At 49.7% G+C, this 15517-nt stretch overlaps 1 protein-coding gene across 1 annotated transcript; it reads right to left on the bottom strand.

The window, feature by feature from the left end:
* Positions 1 to 3444: 3444 nt before the first annotated feature.
* On the bottom strand, positions 3445 to 14983 carry AKAP1 (A kinase (PRKA) anchor protein 1). The gene is made up of 10 exons (XM_008948807.1): positions 13354 to 14983; positions 11195 to 11322; positions 9646 to 9772; positions 8966 to 9096; positions 7184 to 7361; positions 6330 to 6480; positions 5614 to 5681; positions 4150 to 4223; positions 3638 to 3703; positions 3445 to 3504 (listed from the first exon to the last, which is right to left on the bottom strand). Exons 1-10 carry the CDS (start codon positions 14981 to 14983, stop codon positions 3445 to 3447), a joined length of 2613 nt encoding a protein of 870 aa, XP_008947055.1.
* Between the last annotated feature and the right edge of the window lie 534 nt (positions 14984 to 15517).

Genomic DNA, 15517 nt, shown 5'->3' with positions numbered 1-15517 from the left:
GCCCAAGCCCCGAGACTCGACCCCCAGTGCCATCACGTCCCACCCTCACCCCGCTGCCCACAGCAGCCAGAATTTTTTCACTTGGCTTTGCAGTGATGCTGTTTTCCCTTTTGAAAGGGGCGGGGAAGGAAGGGAAGCAGAAGCAGAGGTGGCTGAAGCCAAAACACCACCCCCGAGGCAACAAACTAGATGCAAGACTCGTGTTCTCTCACTGTTGCTCAGCATCCTCCCACGTGTGAGCTTCCAGGGGATGGCACCGAGACGGGACCTGTGACGCAGTAGAATGGAAGTAAAAAATAAAGCTTGCATCTGATTTTTCTTTTCCCCCCTCTTTTTAGGCCAAACCTGCTGCCAGAGCTGTTTGCAGGAAGGCAGGGCAGAGCCAGGCTCCGTGGCGGGCAGGCTGCACACGTGGCTGCGAGAGGGAGGGAGCAGAACTGCTCCAAGTGCCAGTGCCAGACAGGGGCACCATTACTCTCCCTCTGCTCCAAAGGCACCACTCTCTTCGCTCCTCCCCTCCTCCGAGTCCATGTGCCAAAGGAAATCCAGCTCAGGGCTCTGCCTCGGGGCTGGCCCCGTGCTCAGGGGCGTCTGCAGGAAGGCGCTGCAGGCCCAGGACAAGCTCTGGCTCAGCTGCCCAGGGGAGGCCGAGGGGCAGAGGCTGTGAGGCAAGGACGCCGGGTGGGAGGCACCCCTCATCCCAGGAAGGAGCCCCAGGAGGGGAGCTCTGCGATTCCAGAGGCTGCTCAGCGGGGAAACGCTGGAGCCTCGCCACGGGCAGGAAGCTCTCCAGGCAGAAGTTATAAATTAGGCATCTCCAGAGACCTCATTCATTTTACCCGTAATAAAATTACCACTTTTCAAACGGGAAAGCCCCTTTGAACAGCTTCAGTCAAACCAGCCCCGCGGGGCGGCTCAGCTCCGATGCACGTATGCTCAGCCTCAGGTTTGCAGCCAAGAATCACACAGTCACAGTGGGGGTGTGGGTGGTGCAACCAACGAGCAGCACAACCCCTCCAAACCCCAGCCCAGCCACGTGCCCGGGGTCTGAGTGGGCACAGAGCACCACCACTGCACCTCGGAAAGGAAGACCCAAGTACAACTACCTTGTTTCAGCCTCTCCTGTTTTGACTCGTGCCTTTTCCCCAGGTCTTTCCCAAGCAGTTCATTCACCTCATCCCAGCAAAACCATTCACCCTTGTCCATCATGCAATAGGAAACAACCACCACCCCCATGCCCCTGGGGTACTATTGAAGCTGTTAATGTACCTGTACAGGCTGAGAATTTTAAAGAGGGGATGCTTATCTCTTACTTGCCAACCTCCTTATTTTGGTTAATGTCACCCTACAACATTCTGTTTACTACAGCTTAAAAACCCAGGCAGCTTACACCAGAGGGAAGGGGGTATTTCCACACTGCAGAGCCAGAGGACACATCCTGCTGCAGCACTTTCCCAGCTGCAAGGTAAGGTGCCCCAATACCAGGTTAAGGACAAACTGTTCACCAGGACACCAATTCACATTGTCACACTGCTCAGCTTGAAGAAAAACCTGACAGCACTTGGAAGGGATTTTACAGCCTGCACAATGCAGACTCCCAAGTTTCCCTTTTCAACACACAACTGTGACAAAAGGGATGCCCTGAGTCCGGAGTAAAGTCATTCCAGAAATGTTTCAACAGCCTTGAGTATCAGGCTAAGGCTTTCAAGTATTTCATCATAAAAATAAACCCAGTTTTCAGCTGGAGGTAAAAGGAAGCCCAGGAGCTGTGCAGCTTGACCTTTCTGCATCTGTTGAAAAGCCATCAGCTCACCTGCTCACCCCTTCCCAACCCTACACCACAAGAGGTCAGGAAATGAAGGCTCTTAGTCACCAGAGTTTGATTAAGACGGCTTAAAATTCGAGCTTTAATTGAAATGGAAAGAAACATTCTGACAGGATATATGTTTTGTAGATTTAACTGAGTTATCAAATTTAGTTTTCACTGGATGTTATTGCAAACATGAACAGAAGCACCGAATAGGAGAGAACTCAAAAAGGATATAACCATATCATATCAGAGGGGATTGGACCAAATGCTTTGGCAGGCAACTATCCAAATGTGTGATGCACTTACAGGTTAGCTCATAGGATGTAAGGACATCCTTGAGTCCACCTGAAAAAACTTCTGAGGACTGACTACATCAACATTTTCCTGGCAAGTACCTTCTCTGCCAGCAATAAATCCCAGCTCAATACATATCTAAAATGATATACATTAGAGGGCATGTGTTTAAGAGTATTTAGTCAGCTTAAATTACTTGAGCAAAATTTTAAATATGTAATAGAAATCTAAAAAGGAGCAAAAAAAAAAAAAATTGAGAACACCACTGCAATATTAATGCCAAGTTGTTACTTTTTTTTTTTTTTTTTTAAACAGATCTGTACAGCAACATAGCACAGAATGCAGTGATCACAATCCAAACCAGACAGCAACCTACGGGAATACTAATCCTGTATACAGCAGAGCTGAAACACTCCCAACATTCAGCTGCTCCAAATGTCGGCTACCCTAATGCACTCCAAACCAGTTCTACCTACATAGGACATTTTGGTGTGAAAAAGATTCTGTAAAGTTCCCTTTGTTTCCAGTGTTTTTCTTGTACAAAATATTACAATTTTTTTTATATATATTTACAGACTTGCACAGCTAGAAAAATATAAACTACAATTGGGCTTGGCAATCAGTTCTTTTCTTTAAATACATGACATTTCAGAGAAAAAAAAAATTGTAGTGGTAACGTGTCCTGCACTTCAAGCACCTGCACAGAGAAGCTTTCTTCCTTAAGCATATCACGCCTAAAAACCATGACTGCAGTGAGACGTGTGCCAGAGTAAGTGCAACGACTGCAATTCATCTACCTCCTGGCATAAGGAAGACACAAGATGAATGTTGTTTGTGCAGGTTAGTGGCACAACATAGAAAAATCCATAACTGAACATTAAATTCCTTAATAACATTCATTAATTTCATAGGCAGAGTCTGTTAAAAAAGGACAACCAATGTAACTCTTAGGAAGAGCAGTTCGTGGGGCATTACACATCTTGGACAAGACTGCAGCCACAGTTACTGTTTCAGGGGCACTTGCTAACTTGGAGCAGGCCCCAAGGCTTTCAGGGGGTTTCTATTCGACTTTTGAGTAGAGGCCAGGGAGGATTTTTTTGCTTTAAAGCTACAATATCTGTCATTATGGCTTTAACACCCCGCCTTTCACCGAGCTGAGGTATGTGTTTCTAGTGAAATGGTAACAGCTGAGCACAACGAGTTTCAATGGACCACAAAACTCCGCACACAGATGTAAACAAGTCTTCTTGTAGGGGTTTGCCAAACCAAATTGTAACAGTGCAAAATAAGATTTTCTTTTGTTTTTCTCTGCAGAAGAGTTAGAGGCAGCTGGGACATGGCTAGTAGTCAAGCCACTGAGCAAATCCTCTTTCCACCAGAGTTCTGTTTATTGACACCACCTAAAGAGAAGCAAAAAGAAAGTAGAAAGGTGAACAAGCCACTAGTAGAAACACCAGCAAGTTCCTGATCAACAATAAAGGCTGCATAACCACGAGCTGCAACAGCGTTGAATACGCATGTCACCATACACACCTCATCTCCCATCAAGTTCCACAGCTGTATCAGTGGCAGACCTGTCGCACTGTCGTAATTTGTGACCTGGAAACACAGAAAAACATCAGTGTGCAGCAGTTCTGCTCCCAGCCACGGAGTCTGCGAGGCCAGCACAGATACGAGATTAACTTCTGTGTGGGCTAGAGAAGTGCAGCTCCTGCCACCAGGCAGCCGGGAGACCCCGCTGGCCAGTTCGCTCTGGTCACTCGAATCCATGCCCCTGCCACAATCTGTGAGGCACTTGTGCCCTGCAGACCCCTCCTCCCTGCCCACACCAGCACCAGCAGGAGCGCGAGCCCCTTCCCTGCCACGCGCCCCCAGGGCGCTGACCCCGCACAGGGAAGTTCTCACACAAAGATCTCTGCAGAAGAGCCCTGCCCAGCAGCCAGGCTCACAGACTCTGCCTTTGCTTGGCCTGTAGCACAGCCAGCAGGCTCGGGGGCAGGGGAGCAGCAGCACCAGCACGGAGACCACCCGGGGCCCTCCTGTACCTGCGCCACCAGGACCGCGCCTCTGGTCATCTCCCGCACGGCGGCGTCGGCCTCGGGGGAGAAGCGATCCTCGTCTGGGCACAGCAGAGCAGGAGGAAACAAACCAAACGTTCACAGGCTTTAAAGGCCAGAGGGGACCCGGACGCTGATCCTGTCTGACCCCCTCCCTCAGCTCGGGCAGAGGGTCCTCACCTACTGCTGCTGTACATCTGCCCGCACAGTCTGCTGAGCTGAGATCACACGAGTGTGACTCCTGCTGTGCTGCTGAGGGGAAGGATGGCGTGCTTCCTAGAGCCACTAGCCAAGTGAATGTGAACATAAGTGGCTGATGAATTAGGAGGCTTTGAAGACAGAAAAGTCTCCTTCTGCGGTGCCTTTGAGCTGCCATTAGTAGTTTGATCCTTAGCAGACTAAGCTCAGGGGCCCCAGGACTTCCCCACCCCTGTGGAGTGCGGTAATGTCACTGGGAGCTCAGCAGCACTTGTCCCCTGGGCTGGTGGCCCCTGAGCACGGCCAAACACCCACTGCCAGCTCAGCTCACGTGGGGGCTGCCACCAGCCCCCCCCCAGCAGGGCAGCAGGAGACCTCTGGGTGCTGGGAGACACAGCTACAACCTACACTGTAGATCGGACACAAGAATTTCCATTTTGGAGGGATGCTGCTCATTTCCTACCAAACTGCTGCAAAATAAAGTTTCTCCTTTGTGCTCCCTAACCCAAGACCATCTGCAGAACCCCACAAAACCCAACGGGGGTCAGTTACCTCACGGAACAGGCAAAACTGACTTCTGCTAGAAGCAGATTAAACCCTGCTGTCCATCCACAGTCTTGTCAGGGCCTTGGGGTAACTGCTGGAGTCCTGCCAGCCAAAGCCCCCATGGAGAATCCTGGCCTGACCCCTTGCTCCTACAGCCACCCCTTCCACACCCAGCTTTTTAGACACCAATACAGCTTCTATCTCTAACACCACTAGAAAAGGAAAAGCCAAGAAGCATTTCTAGGCAGTGACTGACATTCTCCCAGTGTCTGGAGGGCAGTCTTTTGAACACAGAACTATACACATCAGTCACTGAAGTATGAAAATGTCAGATGTTTGTCTAGCAGATTAAAAACTAAGTTTGCATTAACAGCTACACTATGACAGAAGAAGGCAGAGTAGTTACAGCTGCTCCACCTGCACTCTGCCAGTCCTGCCAGCATGCTGTTTAGGAGAGTAATTCATTCTCTCCTCCATGCAGGAAAAAGCCTGGACATTTATCATCTTTCCCCTGGAGTCTGACAGGTTATGCTCTGCTAGCACATTTAGAAGAATAAAATACAATTTTTCCAATCCTTGCTCTAGTCACATCAGAGGCTACACTTGCAATAGGAGGGAGAAGGTTTGGGCAGCATCGTTGCTTGCACACAGTTGGCAGCCATTTAAACCCACAGAAGCACCAGCAGCGTGTCTCGAGAGCTCCATTACCTGGAAGTGGCACCACGTTGTCTAGTAAAACTTCTGCTCCTTGGAAAGGTAGTGATAAGAAATCAGACCTTAAAGAAAAGAGAATCAATCAGAATAAGAACATGGCTTTAAGTTACTCCTGTATTCTTTAAGGTGACATTGATTAATGAATTGCTCTAACAGGAATTCAGTTTAAAATTGATGACAGTCAACAACAAAAAAATCAGCCTGTTCTCCCAGCAATCTAAGCAGCAGCAATAAATTGCTTGATTAGCACGCCAGGCTGGATGGGGCCCCAAGCAAAAACCACCTCCACAGCAGAGGCTGTACTGCTTCTCTTCCACCTCTGGGGCACAATCAAGTATTTAATGGGTTTGTGTAAGAAAGCCCTCATCTAATGCAGCTCTCCCAGCCAATGGAGCTGGGGCATAGAGAATCTGAATCTTATTCCTAGCTCATCTATTAACGACACTTTGGGGCCTCCTGAAGGCATCCATTCGCTCAGCTTCCACACTGAGGTGGCAGAAATTGCCATTTCCTTTCCCCTCCCCTTCAAAAAAGCCTCGGCAAGAGCTCATTGTGCTCCCAAGGAATCCACACCTGCTGCTGAGACAAACCTTTCTACCATTTCCCACTCCAGCTGTGGAAAAACATATAAGCAATTCAAATGATATGGATGCCTTTGATGAACATTCAAGCCAGATATGGCCTCAGGCCATGGAAGAGGAGCTAGAGACCTGATTTGTCTGAGTGTGTCAATCTTCACTTTGTCATATCCTCCATAGTCCACGTATCTGAGCTCCACTTCATTGGTCTCTTCGAAGTAGCTAATAACTTGAGCCCTCAACCATGCCCCATCCAGGCCTGGAGCTGCACAGATAATACCAACTGCAAAACATAAGAGTATAGGGAAGAAAGGCTCAGTGAAAGTGGATTTCCAGAAATCAGCACTTCAGGCATTAGCAGTGCTGCAGTTATCTGCTGAGAATCAAGAGCATTTCTCATGCTGCTTCCACCTTCTTCCAACCCCCCACACCCGTCAGAGAGGGTCTGCAGCTGGGGCTGGGCACAGCAGGGCTGGGTTTTACTCTCCAGCCTCCGTGTCTGCCACTGCCATGCTGTTCTACCCAGGCAGCCAGTTCCCTCCCAGCCTCAGCTCACTAACAGCAAGGGCTGTCTCCAAAAAGCAAAGTAACTGATAAACTGATAACCCCTTCCATGGGTGCACCCTCCACCTCCCACCACGCGCAGACAGTGACACCATGAAGATTTGGGAGCAGTTCCAAACTTTGTAAGCAAAAAATACACCAGATGTCAAATTGATTAGAAATAACCTGAGATGCAACTCTCTCATTCTGAATTTCAACATGCAGCTAAGTGGCTGGGAAGGTGCTCCAGGGATGAGTGGGGCAAGGAGGAGCACAGCAACATCTGTACTCTGGCAGCAGCTTAAAAAAGGATGAAATGACACATGAAGCATCACACACTATCACCCACTGGAAAACTTCCCAAGCCTAACTCAGGGGCATCACGCTTTCACATGGCCCTAGATGTTTCTCAGCTGGATGATTTGTGAGCAAAGTTTACTTGCCTTCTACTGGAGTTGGCAGGGTTGGGATTTCAGGTTGAGAATAGCAGGCATACATCTGCTGGTCAAGGCTACGCAGGACATGGAAAGTGGGATGTGTGTGCTGCTGCAGGAACATGTGTCCTGCATCCACTTGGTTCGCCACGACCACCTCCACAGTGACCCCATCTGGGAGGAACAGCTGGCACATGGGAAAGAGAAATTCTCATTGTTCAGTGCAACACAAGCTTCCTCCACATCAGCTCCACGTTCCACCAGCAGCTCCCGAGGCTCACAGCACGGGTGGGAAAGCCCTGGCACTCTGGTACTTCACCCCCAAAGGATGAGAGGCAGAAGGCTGCTTGTTACTGCTCCGTGTTGCTCTAAAGGAATCAGGCTCGTGGAGAGGCCCCTCTTGGACACAAGGACTATCAGCACAGAGGAGCTGTAACACTTATCTACCCAAGAGATCAGTGAGCAGTCAGAAATGACACAGGTCCAGACACGCTGCACTATCCCTGCCCACGGGGGTTTTGAACACCAAGGCACTCTGCACAGGGGTTGTCCAAGGTTGTCACAGAGGCCTTACTTTCCAAGTAACTTGCCCTGTCTGCTAGAGAGCCACTGTGTGGGGCAGCTGCTGAGCATTACTGTGCTTGGAAGGTATCTAAAGTGCCTTCAATTTCCCAGCATAAAACTTCAGAACTTCTCCAGAACAAAGCCTGTCTTCACACCCATGCAGTCAGTCACATGCACAGTTACTTCAGAGATTCTAGATGCCAAATATAAGCAAAGAAATTTTTTTAAGTATCTATGTAGCAAGAAAAACCATGAAAACTTCTGAGAAATGCTGACATGAAAACCTCCTTTAAGTGTAATTAAATACCATAAGGAAGTAAAACATTTTGAGAAGATCAGCTTCAGGATTTAGGGACAATGCCAATAATGGATCAGAGCACCACTCTGACCTCACAGCAAGTGCCCCTTATGCAGCAGGGGCAGACAAACAACTCAGCTCTACTCTGAAGTGTTACTGCCTTAGGCAAACACCCAGCCTGTGGGCAGAAGCCTGCCAGGCCAGATGGGCAACTCCAGCTTGGTGCAATGTTCTGCTACAGTCCAAGGGCAATCAAGAGACTCCAGGGCCTTGGAACACATCCACAGAGGGGCAACGAAGCTGGGGAAGGGTCTAGAGCACAAGTCTTGTGAGGAGCAGCTGAGGGAGCTGGGGGTGCTGAGCCTGGAGCAAAGGAGGCTCAGGGGAGACCTTCTGGCTCTGCACAGCTCCTGACAGGAACCTGGAGCCAGGGGGGGGTCGGGCTCTGCTCCTAAGAAGCACCAGGACAAGAGGAAACCAGGAGTTGCCCCAGGAGAGTTTTAGGTTGGATACCAGGAAAAATTTCTTCCCCAGAAGGGTTGTCAAGCCCTGGACCAGGCTGTCTAGAGCAGTGGTGGAGTTGCCATCCCTGAAGGGGCTTAGAAGCCATGGAGATGTGGTGCTGAAGGGCAGGCTTTAGCAGTGGACTTGGCACTGTTGGGTTAATGGCTGGACTTGATCTGAAAGGTCTTTCCCAACTTAACTGATTCTGTGATTCTACATTTCTCAGCTCCAACAGGATGTGTTTTCATTATTGCTCACAGGTAGATAAATCTCATCTCTAACAGCTACAGAAGCTAAACAGATATCCAAAACAGTTTTGAGAGCACCTAAACTAGTCACACAGAAACTGCATACTATGACAGCAGTGTCCAACAACAGCCTGTCACCCCAGCACCAGCACCACCAGCAAGCTGGGACTTACTTACCCAGGCAGTCATAAGGAGGGAATGAAGTGTCAGTGGTGTAGGTGGAGGCAGAGCATAGATGTTGGTGAGACACAACTCTTTGAACTTCTTGCCAATCAGGCTCAGTACTTTTTCTACTTGCTGTGTGGAGCCTGGAAAACAAAAATTCCACAGGGAGTCTGTAGCACACACATGCTGAGGATGCTCCCACCCCCACCACCTGGAGCAATATAGCTACCAGAAGCCTTCTACACTACACCAACAACTTCAGTTTCAATAAATTGGCCATGTAACCCAATGTCATGCCAGCAGGAGCCACTCAGAATGCCAGACCCCAGCTGCAACAGCTTTAGCCTCCAGTAGGAATGCAATTCCCTGGCAGATATTTTTCAGCCACAATTAATCCACCATCCCTCACAGTCAAGACCACATTTGCTGACACATCCTTATCACTCCTCCTTCAAGCCTGAAGTGATGCTGCAAGAGGTGCTGGTTAAACCACAACAGCTGAGGATGTTAATGTGCACTCCAGAGGGTTGAGGTGCCAGGACATGCAGCCAGCAGGCACCCCTGCTGCACCAGCACCGAGCACTCCTCTGGAGCACTGGGCCCACGAAGCCACTAAGCCTGTTTAAATTCCTTGCCCATCCAAGGTCCCAAAGCCACATTTTCAACCACGAATAAAGAGACTTTCCACTCACCTTCGATGTGACAGACTTGGGAGTCACGGAAATAAGGTAGTGTTGAGACATAAATTTTGGCACCAGACGCTTGCCTTAAGAAGCTCATAAATCTTCCTTGTTTGCCAATCAAGCGACCAACTAATTCCTTTATGGAAGGGACAAGAAAGCAGCAGTCAGGAAGAGAAATGCAGATCAAACAACACTGTCCTCTGGGGCTTGTGTCCCCCCATTCCCTGTCACGTTTCTGTAGTGTAGGGCCAGGCAGGATCAATATCAGGCAGTGCTGGACCAGCACAGAGCTCAGCTGGTCTGCAGCAAGCCCAGGGAGACACAGATCAGCAAGCACAGCTCATTTTGATAGAGCCATCTTCACATCTTGTAGAACGACAGACACGATAGGACAAAACCAGACCTGGTAAAAGCAACTGTCTTCCTACAGTCAAGTGGAGCCACAGCCTCTCCCACTATCCCACCACTTTATTGAGTTTTTAAAAAAAATATGCTACCTGCATTTTTTTCATTCCAATATGAAATACGAAGTTTTAGCAATTTATAAACAAGGCAATTAGAATAGAAGGGGAGTAAAAGTCACAGAGTGAGTCATGCTACCATGCCCATTAGACTGCAGAGCCCCTGGACAGCAGTCAGGGAGACCAAGAGAGGTCTGTGCAAGCCCTGTCACTTCTGCTCTTCCACTGGCACCTGCCACCACGACTGCCAGAGATCAGACACCAGAGCAGAAGTGCTGGGCCCAAGCCTGTGTGGATAGTCCTGTATGATACAAACTTAGCTGCTTTAAGAAATGTGACTGCCTGTCCTCACTAACCACCGAAACCTATTTTTCTGCTATAAAACTGTCTCCTTAGCCTGTGTTTTACAGATCCATTAATGTGTGTGCTACATGTCTTCACTGGGCTCACAGCATCCAAGCACCCAAGGCAGCTTATCCTGACAGGAGCTGCTGTCTCATGGTACAGAATTACTTGGGTCTGCCAAGAAGGAAAGCTGCAAGAGCAACGCTGTGCAGGACAGCCACAAGTGATTGTGCACATACAAAGCAGGGAAGAAGGGATCAACACAGTCCTAAAACACACAATCTCTCTCTCTCTCTCAACCCAAAAGAAAGTTCACCAGAAAGACAGAGAAACAGGAGCTCCACAGAAAGCTCAGATGAGCATTTGGCTTGTGAGGAAGGGTTTGGACAGGCAGTTGAAATGTAACCCTCCTACCTAGTAAAAGAATTCATCACCTTCTCTTAATTGTGTACCCTCAAAGCCTTCTGAATGCCTTCAAAGCATCGGACTAACAGATTGGGGTAGAAGATAATGGGGAATAATGAGTCCAACAGGCAACGTTACCCTGCGTGTGGCCCTGACATGCCTCTTGCCTGCAGCTGCGTACTGGCTCCTCACTCCTGCTGAGTCCTAACGGGAGCTCAGGGCTTAAACCCTTGTGGAGGAGTTGTTGATCTCCTTGGGATGGTGCTGAGCCAGTACCAGACTGGAAGAACCAGACAATGGCTATGTAGGGCAGGGCAGGAGGTGCAAGCAGGCCAGCAGCTGGTTACCTTTGGGACCGCTATTTCCCAGATAACGAAGTCGGACTTGCTGGATTCTCCTCCTAGCTTCTGGTGAGACAATGTCTTCCTCATGGTACAGCCATTGTCCACAAAATCCATGCTATTTACATCCGAACCTACAAGACATGCACACGTGTCAGCATTCAGACAATCCACACAACCCAGCTACCAGACACAAGGCCATGAAAATAAACCACGTCACAGAGGTCACGTTGAGCTCTTCCTGTGCATTCCCTGGGTGTGCCTGCACCAGGTTCTCCAGCAGTTCAGAAAGGGGAGAGTCTCACACAGCCTACTAGAAGTTTCCTTTTATTCCTGGAGAAAAGCCTGCACACCACACAGAATGCAACAGAAGGATGTCTGGGCTCAGAAGGAGTCCTTCAAGCATGGTGACACCTCACAGGGCAGCAGAGACAAGACACTGTAAGTCCAAGGTACCAGCTGGATGAGAGCTATGCTAACATCCACACCCAGCTGCAGCAGCAAGGTATTCCACATTCTCCCCCTGCTTTGAACGGGGCTCTTGGCAGCGTTCAGCATGCAGGGAGGCACACAGACTGTCTGGTTGCACTTGATGATCTCGAAGGTCTCCTCCAACCAGAGCAATTCTAGGATCCCACTCCTGCCCCAACACCCGCGTGGCAGGCGTGCCCAGTACTAGCTGGGGTAGAGGGTTACCTCTTCCCCAAGTTTGTCATATGTTTGAAAGAAACAAGGTGCCACAGCTTAGCTATGTTTTGGTCCCAAACCAACAGCTGATACCAGGAATGTTTCTACTTGGGAGTGGGACAAACTCCAACAGCTTCCTCCAGGTCAGATCCCAGGTACAGTCAGTGTAACAAGAAGTTGACCCTTCCTCCAGAATAACAAGCAGAAGCATGAAGACCCTCACTTGCTTGCAAGTATTCAGACCATCCAGTGCAAGACTAAAGAGAAAAACAAATCCATCAGCTGCTTCACATTTGCCACACCTTAACTAGTAACAGCACAGACACCTAGAAAGGAAAAGAGTGAAGCTGTCTGCCATAGGCTTCTTAGGCAAGGATGAGGATCTAAGTCTCCCAGCCTGGATGTGAATGAAGGTCAGCTGTAGGATCTCTTACCCAACACAGCCACATGATCAACTTTACCTGCTATAGCCTCTCTCCCTACCCTTCAGCAGTCTCAGGGCAGAGCTTCCAGCCCTTGTCACCACCAGGCTCCACAACACACTCCTGTACCTTCTTGTCACACCAGCACTCGCCACAAGGCAAAACCATTTTCTTCCTCTGGTCACTCTCACTAGTAAAAAAGTTTCATGGGTTTAATCCCTAATTGCTGACAAACTCAATCCTCATGCCTTGCAACACCAAGTGTTCCAACTACTTTGAAGCAATTACGAAAGACATCCCATCATTAAGGGCTGTTGGCACCATAGGGTCCTACAAAGGATTTTAACATCCATCACCAAGGTCACAGGGGTTAACATTTGCTCAGACACCTTTGTGTGCTGCCAGGCACACATCATCCAAGATCTAGAAGGCAGAAGCAATGCAGAGACAGATGGAGGAACTCCATGAACATTGCTCCCTGTTGGGATGTCTTGGCATGTACCTACCCTTCCAAGCAAAAAGGCTTCAGGGTAATTGGTCTGCAACCAACTGATTTTATCACAGTTCATCAGAGCACATCCCTGGTTCATCTGGCAGCACCTCAGAAACCTGCCTTACAGCTCCCTTTCAGCAGCAGCCCATAAAGCAGAGAAGAACCCAGTGCCTCCTAGAGGCTGCCTGAACTGAAGTAGAAACCAACTGCACTGGCATGTCTCAAACCATTGATGTGTCCAACAGCCTGGCCTCCATCCAGAGAGCCCACTGCAGTGGGCTGCTTGAGCACAGACAGCTTTAGACAACAGGCTCTGTGCTGAGAGGAGGTCACAGCCTGTTCACCCCTCTGCAGCCACCCTGAACATCACCCAGCTGACACTGGATCCTACAGAGATGGGAATTCTGAGGGCAGGCACATACCCACCTGCACACAAGAACTACCTGCTCATCTGCTGGGGAAGTTAAACGTGGAGATTTATCTAAATATGTTCTGAAGCAGAAGGGTTATTGCACATAAAATGCTTGTTCACCACATTTTTGTAGGATTTTCAAGTCTCTCACCTCCTGAATGACCGTCCATCGCTGCTGCCCTGCTGCACTCACGGTGCGAGTCTGGACCATCATCTTCCAGTGTCCCATTACTGCAGGGCACTTTGCTCTCTTCAGGTAGCTCCAGAGCAGGAGGTTTGTCACTTGGTACTGAACTCTGCTCAGACGACGTGCTCAGTGAGTCTGAACACTGGCCCGAGGTGGCAGACAGCACCGTGCTCTGCAGCGAGTCCTCCGCGCTCCGGCCCCCTTCCCAGGCGGACGCGCTGCACCCGGAGTCCTCCGTAACCAAAGGCAACTTCCCCAGTGACCCTCCGTGGCCTTCCACAGGAGCCTGACCGACTCCCTGGGACTCCCTGCACACACAGCTCTTCACCCCACAGTCTCCCACGTCTCCCTGGAGGGGGCCGGAGGAGCAGCCGTGTGCCAAACCGCCGCAATCCGACGCCCACGGAGCCCGTCCCTCTGCCCGCGGGGCCGTGGGCACCCCAGCACTGCTCTCTTCACCTGCTGGAGCTTCCTCCTCTGCCAGCGGCTGCTCAGAGGGAACAACACTTCCCACCTCCAGAGGCCTCCCGAGGCGGCTGGCAGCAGCCTGGCAGATCCGTGTGGACACGCCACCTGCGGAACCAGACAGCACCTCCTCAGTTGCTGCCAAAATTACCTTGGAAATGATCTGTATTGCTACTTGTTCAATTTTCTCAACCTCTTCCTTGTCCAAACTCACTCCTCCAATTTTCTCTCTTTCCAGTTCACCTCCTTTTAGCTGTGTGTCCACCTCCCCCTGACACACAGGTACAGTACTGGTAACTGACCCTGATACCTCTTCTTGCCTGGACTGCTCCAAGCAGACAGACTCCAAACTATCGGGTAACATACTCGCTGCAGAATTCTTGTGACTTGATACAACTTCATTACTGAGAAAGGCTTGTGGGGTATTGGCTTCCTTCTCCAATCCCAAGCAAGGGGCTGTCACAGAGCCAGTATTTGATGGCACAATTTCTGTCATCTGGATTTCCTTAGGGGGCTTAAACGAAGAATCATCTGACTGCTCTGCATTGCTGATCTCCTCTGTGATTCCCAAAGACTCTCGTGTCAGTGTCATTGATGCTGGTGGCCACTGATCTTGGCTTGCACTAGAACTCGAATCCTGTATAAGGCTCACTGCAGCACTGCCATGACACTCTGTGCTCTTTGAGATGAGAGGGAGACACACGCAAGCAGGGACACTGCTTCCATCTTGGGACCCTGTTGTTTCTAGTTTTTCACTGTCGTCTTCAAGGGTGCTGGGCTGAAATGTCATTACTGACAGGTCTGTGAAGTCCTGTGAGAGATCTCGCCTCCCATGAGTGTGACACAGAAGAGAGGGCGTCGACGACCCTGCTGACAGCAGGAAGATCGAGGTTTCACTCTCTGGGCACTCCTCTTCTGAGGAGAGGGGCAGTCTTTGAGGAACACAAGCTTCTATTTGGGGTGATGAATCATTCTCTGGCACCACTTCTTGCTGCTCTTCAATGGCTATTGCTTGTTTGTTGTGATAGCTTACATGCTTTTTTCTATGGGAATACATCCACCAGCAGCCAAGAAGTGCCAGCACTCCAGGTATGGCGTATGGGATGGCATTGTGGAAGTGTAACGCCATTTTACAGAGCCTCAGCAATTGTATCTAGAAGGAGAAACAGAAATCATGTTAAGATAGTCACACGGAGGGTAACAGGAAAGCTAAAGTTTCAGGAATACCTCAAGGCATTTATATCAGCATGGGCATTGTTTTCCAGACTGTCTTTAAATTCACATCTCTGTTCTGCCAGCAGACCCCAGAGCAAGACACTTGCCTAAGGCTGGGGATATCTGGACATTTCTCACCATTACACTCACCAGTTTCACCTCACCATTACACTTAAAGCAATCCCACCTTCTGCCTCCTGCCTCACCGTCACAGGTCAGTGCTGCACACAAGGACAGCACCCAGCACTGAAGTGTCTCCAGCATCAGGCCTGTTCCTGACAGGGCTGTACCACAAGTGTTCAGGACACAGGCTGGCAGCATCGCATTCCTGAGAGTTTTGTAGGCTGACAACACACACTTCTTTAAAATACAACAGCTCACTGAAGGTGAAGTGCTTTGCAAACATTCTCATCCAGAGCCCTGGGAGAGCCTGGCGTGCAGGCACACA

The sequence above is a fragment of the Merops nubicus genome, unplaced genomic scaffold (assembly GCF_000691845.1).
Source record: "Merops nubicus isolate BGI_N331 unplaced genomic scaffold, ASM69184v1 scaffold45211, whole genome shotgun sequence".
NCBI lineage: Eukaryota > Metazoa > Chordata > Aves > Coraciiformes > Meropidae > Merops > Merops nubicus.
Note: the sequence above shows the minus strand (reverse complement) of the source record. Positions and strands in the feature narration are given on the sequence as shown.

What these genes read in the sequence shown, in the direction of transcription:
- AKAP1 (XM_008948807.1), bottom strand. Translation starts at nt 14,983, where the DNA reads ATGGCGTTACACTTCCACAATGCCATCCCATACGCCATACCTGGAGTG. An exon ending in CCTGCCAACTCCAGTAGAAG is followed by an intron (nt 6,481 to 7,183) that starts GCAAGTAAACTT and finishes TATGTTTTGCAG; the next exon opens with TTGGTATTATCTGTGCAGCT. An exon ending in GCGCGGTCCTGGTGGCGCAG is followed by an intron (nt 3,704 to 4,149) that starts GTACAGGAGGGC and finishes CTGTGTTTCCAG; the next exon opens with GTCACAAATTACGACAGTGC.